At 33.0% G+C, this 7,492-nt stretch overlaps 1 protein-coding gene across 1 annotated transcript; it reads left to right on the forward strand.

Moving 5' to 3' along the window:
* Positions 1-297: 297 nt before the first annotated feature.
* LOC140444543 (uncharacterized) lies at positions 298-837 on the forward strand. Its single transcript, XM_072536304.1, has one exon. The coding sequence runs from the start codon at positions 298-300 to the stop codon at positions 835-837; it is 540 nt and encodes a 179-aa protein (XP_072392405.1).
* The last annotated feature ends 6,655 nt before the right edge of the window (positions 838-7,492 follow it).

Below are 7,492 nucleotides of genomic sequence, written 5' to 3' on the forward strand. Positions count from 1 at the left end.
ATAATTCATTTTATTTTGTATACTGTTATTCTCATTTGGATTTAGCAAGAATACTTCTCTTTATTTCTCGTTCTGTGTCTTGTTCAGCATTTGCCCTTTTGTATTTTAATAGAAGTATTGTTAAAAAAAAATATATACCTCTCTGCATCTCTCTCTCTCACTCTGTGTCTTATCATTGTATTTTACTCGAAGGGTTAGGTTAGTTTAGCAAAAGATACTTCTCTTTCTTAGTATTCTTATATTTTTCTAGTAATTCTTAGTAAATTCGCAGTCAACTCGTTGTTTATAAATACAAACATGGACACTCTTAAGAAAAAGCGTAGTACTTACAAGGCGCAATTCACCCGCATAGAAAAGTATTACAGCGCTAATACCTCTTGTGATGATAAACATCAGTTGTTGTCTCGTATAGACCTTCTCAAGGAGAACTTAGCTAAATATGACTCCATTCAAAATGAAATTGAGTTACTGGACTCACCTAGTGACTCAGAGGACAGAGAGGAATATGAAAATAAATGTCTGGATCTAAAATGTACCCTACAAGCTCAAGTCGAAGCCTTAAATCAAGTGTCTTCCCGACCAGATCCTGATCATTTCTCTCGTAGTGGCCACTCTCATATAAATATTAAGCTACCAAATATTCACTTACCCACATTTAGTGGAAATTGCATCGAATATCCTTCGTTTATCGACTTATTCAGAGCCCTAATTGTCAATAATTCACAGTTATCATCAAATGTTGAGAAATTCTTTTATTTCAAATCATATCTAAAGGGAGAAGCGTTAAAGCTAATTGATAGGTTGCCGGTAACTGATGATAATTTTGTCATAGCTTAAGATTTATTACACAGCCGGTATAGTAACCAGCGGCAGATAATCCGCTCATATTATCAGCAGTTACTAGCCACTCCTACATTGCAAAAATGTACTTCGCAATCGCTGAGACAATTCGTTGTAAATTCTAAGGCAATTTTGGATGCCTTAGATACGGTAAAGTTAAGTAAAACAGAATTGTTTGAATCCTTACTTGTTCAGTTATTGGAACAAAAACTTGATTATAGCACTCGTCGCTCATTTGAAGAGCAAGTTTCAGTGAATCAGCTTCCTTCTATTGATGACTTTTTCGATTTTTTGAGTAACCGTTGTGTTGTTCTGGAAAATATCAACTCTGAAAATTCCATTGCGGCCCAACAACCCACGTCTAAAGTGACTAGATTTCAAGTTAATGACCATTCTCACCCAAGTAAGTTCAAGGTAGCTTTTCACTCACAATCAAACCCCTCCAGTCAAATGGATTCAAAATCAAAACCATATGCCTCACAGCCCAAAGGATGTGGTTACTGCTTGCAGCAAAATCATTGCATCTACTCATGCACTAAGTTTTGTTCATTGCCTGTATCTGATAGAATTGAATATTCAAAGGCCAATAAGCTCTGTTTTAACTGTTTAGGTAGTAAGCACTTTTTACAAAACTGTGGTTCAAAGTCTTCCTGTTCCCTATGCCACTCGAGGCATACTCTTTTACACAACACTCGCAGCTCAGCAGCTAACACTCATACTCCAATTTAGCCCTCTAATCACTCACTCAACCACAGAGAGTCTTCCACTCGTTCTATATCTCATACTCTTCTGACGACTCAGCCAAAATAATACAGTCCACTTAAAAACCCAAAGAATACCGGCGGTATAAGTTAGTTGAAGATTGAAAGCACGTGGAATCACACATAATTCCACCTCAAATGCCGGTATTTTCTCCAATGGGATCGCAACATTTCCAAAAGAAATAAAAAAAAGAATAGGGCAAACCCTGGTTGAATCTTTTCTTTGTTATGGGTCTGAAGTATGGATCATTAATACAGACCTGAAGAGAAGATTGTTGGCAGTTGAAATGGACTATTTGAGAAGAAGTGCTAGAACATCAAGACTGGAAATGAAGACACATTTTTTTTAGTTAAACTACTTAAAAATGTTTCTGAACCTAATTCGTAAGAAAATAACATCCTTTAGACTTACCTTAAATACGTAACTATCGGTTACTATCGACACCACAATTTTATTGTTAATAGTTTTTTTCATACAAACTTTAAAATTGCGAGCAAAACAATTACTTTGACAATGACTAAACACTTGACATCGACTAAGAACAAAATGCTTCAAACTGTCACTGGTTTTAAAAGATCAATGTTATAGTCATACCGCCAACTTAGTTTTTTTTAGTGATACCAAAGATCAATGTTATAGTCATACCGCTAACTTGGTTTTTTTTAGTGGCGCCAACAATCGAAATTTAATTTAACAAATATTGGCAAATGTCTCACTGTCTCCTCTGTCTCACTATACCCTCTTTTTCCCTAGGTATTTGCTCTAAAATGTCGGATATTTCGTTATAGTTAAGGGCTTGGTTGGAAAGAATGTATATGATGCATACGGAAAAGGTAGTTACGTCTTTGATTCTGACTTCAATTGCCTCAATGTTTGTGTCTATAATATGTGCCTCAATGTTTGTGTTTATAGTGGTATAGTTGTATTATTAATATCGTTCTTTATGTATATCGCTACTAGTCCACTGGCTACTTTAGCATGTTGTTGATTTTAAAGAAACAAAGAAAGTTTTTAGTTTATGTGCAGTATTATTTTTAAAATTAATTTCTTGCAAACATAGAAGCATTGGTCTGTATTTTGAGATTAGTATTTGTAACATTTCTAAATGGGTGTAATGTCCATTTAGATTCTATTAATTTAAACTAGTGCATGTTATTATTATATTAATATGTAGAGGTGTCGCAGTCTGCCTCGATAAGTCCAGATCAATTTGTCGAAGAATTTTATTTCTTATTCGGGTGCATCTACTTTTAAGTTTTGATCATTTAGTTTAGGGTATATTTTTGTCAGTAGATCTGTGACTTCAGAAATTTCATCCTTGGAATGCTTAGTGGGTCCGAAGATTCTGTACAGTTTCGAAAAACTCCATTAGTTGTTCATAGTTTAAGGAATAACTGGAATTCTGGTCTATAAATAGTTCATTTTTGTCTTGGTTTAATTTAGTCTTTTTTTCTTTGATTTTTGGTAACTGAAAATTTTTTTCTGATGAAGGTGTTGGGGACGCTGTAGAACTTTTGGAAACTGTGTGTTTTTGTGATACTGGATTTGTTTCTATTTAGTTAGTTTTGTGCTTAGTGTTTCATGTTGCACAGCTTGTTCGTTCAGTTAGTTGGGTTTACTCTTGTTGGATATCACTAGATATTTCTTTAGTCACCTAATTGTTACTATTTTGAATATTGTTCTCACCTACTTCTGTATTGTGAGGTATTAAAGTTGTGTCTCCTGATACAGATAACTTTATTGGACAGTCTTTTATTAAGTGCTTGATATTTTTGTCTATTCGGCAAGTCTCGTCATCTAAAGATAAGTATATTCTACATGATGTCTTCTCATGAGTGATACAAGGGAAGGTTATTCCCATTAAAGGGAATATGTAGGTTTGCCTGCCGAAGTTTAATATATGCTGGAATTTTGGTTTTGAACTCTCTATCCCTAGAAACAACTGGATAGTCAACCAAGGTTGACACCAAGTGCTTTCAATTCATATTCTAAGATTAAGTGTGGAATAGACGGACATACGTTTAAACTAGTCGTTGGCTGAGGGTGATTAGTCGACGTGCTTCTAAGATTTGTTGATTAATTTTGATTTTTCCATGGTTGGTAACAAAATTATCCACGAAATTTTTATTTGATAAGTTAATGCATATTCTGTTATTGGATAGCCCTGAACATAAAATAATATTGATAGGTCGTATTATTAGGCTTAAACTGTGAAGGTAGTCTTCAATTTTTGTGTTGTCAATTGCATCAAATACCATTGCTTGATTTATTGATGGAAAAATATTAGAGGTTAGTTGTCTGGTGACAGAAGAATAACTTTTAGGTTGTAGAGCTTTTTGGTCTGGTACAGGAACCAGGAGTTGACGTAGAGGAAGATGGCATAATGTGGAAATTAATATTTTGTATCTCAAAATTTAATTAATTGGGGTCAAAAAATACTGGCTTATTTTTTAAGTTGAGGCGGTCCTGTAAGTGACAATAGTAGTATCTTCGATTTTCGCTTCGTAATAAACTTCAAATAATTGGGGAATTATAAGTTCAAAAATAAGTGTTAAAAGTTAAGTGCATACAGGTGATAGTAGTTAATAAAGGAAATACACTGAGTTAGTGTAACCATAGTTAATAAAGAAACGCACGGCAATGGCACAAAGAGAAAGAGGATGTCATGATTTTAATGATGCAACCACTAATGAAAACAAATTAAGAAAAAATGAATGAATTAAAGCAAATAATAAAAGAACAAATGGAAAATAATAAACAAATGCATGAGATAAAGGAGGAAAACAGAAAATTACAAAACGACATGAAATAATTACAAGACAGAATGGAATAACTGGAGAAAACAAGTAAATATCAAGTTTGATTATATCGCGTTTAAAAATAGATACAAATGATGATAAGAAACTAAAAGAAAGCATGGAAAAATAGAAGAAACAGTCTATGGCATAGAAACAGAATCGTTCACGGATAAAATTGAGATACTAAATGGGAAAAGTAAGTTAAAATATCATAAAGATCGCATCTACATAAATAATGATCTGACAGCAAAAAAAAAGAAATACAGAAATAAATAGTTAAAATAGCAAAGAATGAAAAAGTAACGGAAAACAGACAAAAATAGGCTATAAGAAGTTGTTCGTGAATGGGAAAGAATGGATATGGGATGAAGAAAAACAACATTTAAAAGAAAATACCAAAGAAAAATTGCCAAAAAACTAGTAGAAGAAAAACAACCGGAGAGATATGATACCGAAACGGCAAGGCCAAGGGATACAATACTGGAAGAAGGAAAAATAAACACAAAAGAAAGGTAACAATCCAAGGACATAATAAAAATTGGGACTTGGAATGTGAGAGGTACTTATGAGCACAATCTTACTTATGTAACAATCCAAGGATATAATAAAAATTGGGACTTGGAATGTGAGAGGTATTTATAAGCAGGGAGCTTTAAGAAACTTAGAAGAACTTTAAGAAACAAATTATGGAAAAATATACAATTATCAATGCCCTGTAAGAAACGAAACAACTGGGAAATGAAATAATAAAAATAGAAAAGAGCACACTGTTCAGAGTGGGGGGACCAAGAGATATTTTGGAGTGGGATTCATGGTGTCGGAGAAAGTAAACAAAACAGTTATAAATTTTCAACCAATATCAGACAGAATATGTTACTTGAGAGTAAGAGGAAATTATAAGAAGATGAGTATCATTAATGTACATGCGCCCACTAAAGATAAAGACATAGAAATTAAAACAGAGTTCTACGAAATGCTAAGCACCCTAATAGCGAATATACAAAAATACCAAAACCTGTTGGAGATTAAATTATTAATGAGAGCTCCTTCAAGAGAAGCAGGTTGTGAGCAGACTAAAGGAACAAATAATTAAAAAACTAGAGAATCCAATCCAGAGTGGCAGACTATACAGACAGCCATGTCGGAAGCAGCGGAAAAGTTTATAGGAAGAGAGCATATAAAAAGACGGCAAGACTGGTTCGATGAAGAATGTAGAAATGTTTTGGCAAGAAAAAACAAAGCAAAACTACAAAAAGATAAAGAAAATACCTAAAATGCAATCGAAAACTATGTGGCAAGAAGAAGGTAAATAAAAAGAATTTGCAGAAAAAAGAAAAAAAAAAAAACAGCTAAAAAAGCAATTGAAAAACATAGGAGAAGCCTACATAAACAAAGAGGGAAGTAAAGAATTTCTACCAAGAAGTTAAGAAATCCAGAGAAACTACAAAAAATAATCCGCGGTATTGCAAAAACCAAAAAAGCTTACTTCTGGGTGAAACAACAGAAAAATTAAACAGATGGGCAGAATATTTAGAATATCTATTAAATACAGACCAACAAGAAGAACTTGAATAAAATGAGAATTGGCAAGAAGATGAAGAAGGAACGTGCGAGTAACCAACTCTGAATGAAGTCAACGAAATAATAAGAGACCTAAAATATAACAAAAATTCAGGAGAAATTGGTATCCTAGCGGAGATTTTTAAGGAAGGTGGCGAAAGATTGAAGGAAAGGATATTTTACTTGACACTAATAATTTGGCAAAAGAAAGAAATGCCGAAATAATGGAATAGTGCTCCTATTTATCCTGTCTATAAAAAAGGAGACAAAACGAAATGCGAAAACTATAGAGGTATAGCACTATTAGAAGTAGTCTATAAAATACTTGCAAAAATTATTAGGAAAAGATTATTAAAATATGATAACAAGTGATTGGAGAATACAAGGGAGGTTTTTGATCAGGAAGAACAACTACTGATCAAATTAGTATGTAAAAATTATTATAAAACAATAGCTACGGACAAAAGGATTACATGTGCTATTTATCGATTTTAAACAAGCATAGGACTCCCTAAATCGAACGATGCTATATAAGGCCGTCAGAATGTTAGAAATACCAGAAAAGCTTATAAAGCTAGTGAGAATGACGCTTAGGAACACGATGAATAAGGTTACAATGGAAAGAAGCTTTTCAAGACAGTTCACAGCGAATAGAGGTTTAAAACAAGGGGATCCGCTATCAACGAATTTATTCAACCTATAATTAGAACAAATCGTAAGAAGATCCAATATAAGCACAAACAGGACTATTTTTAATAGCGGGGAACAGTGCATAGCGTACGTGGATGATGTGGTTATACTAGCGAGAACAAAAAAAAACATTTAGAAAAAGTTTTCCAGAAATTTGAAGAAGAGGCGAAAAGATACGGATTAATAATAAACCAAACAAAAACGCAATATATGGAAATAAGAGGAGTCATAACAAATATATCAAAATGAAAGGAGCAGAGACTGTCTATACTTTTGAAAAAGTGTCAGAATTTGCCTACTTAGTAGTAACCATAACGAACACGGAAAAACAAAAAAAAAGGGATACACAGAAGATGAATGAAGAGAAGCAGAGCAATAGGGTCACTAAATTCATTACTGAAAGCAAAAAATGTGTCAAGAACAGCTAAACTTTGAGTCTACGAGACAGTAATCAGACCCAAAAAAGCAAGGGACCGAAAAAAATGGAGGGAAATAACTAATTTTTAGATGCTAGGGGCCTACAAGGCCTGTAGCGCTGTTAGTCACCTTACCCATGTTTATTGTTAAAATACAACACATTCACAAAACGCGTTTTAACTTTTGCTAAAACTGAAAAACGAATAATTAAAAGTTAACTTTCTTACTCGTTATCTGTTCTGATAAGACTTAATTCATCAACTTTGATAAAAATTAATATTTTATTCTCATACCTCTATAAATAATATTCTGTTTAAATCTTAATTTTCACAATTATAATTTTTTGAATTTAAAAAGAATTTTTGGAATTTCAACTCTACCTATAAAATCTCTAGGTAATATTTGAAATTAAGCTTAGAATAGTT

The sequence above is a fragment of the Diabrotica undecimpunctata genome, chromosome 6 (assembly GCF_040954645.1).
Source record: "Diabrotica undecimpunctata isolate CICGRU chromosome 6, icDiaUnde3, whole genome shotgun sequence".
Classification (NCBI taxonomy): Eukaryota; Metazoa; Arthropoda; class Insecta; order Coleoptera; family Chrysomelidae; genus Diabrotica; species Diabrotica undecimpunctata.

Excerpts from the sequence above, each read along its gene's own strand:
- LOC140444543 (XM_072536304.1), top strand. The coding sequence starts at position 298 with ATGGACACTCTTAAGAAAAAGCGTAGTACTTACAAGGCGCAATTCACC.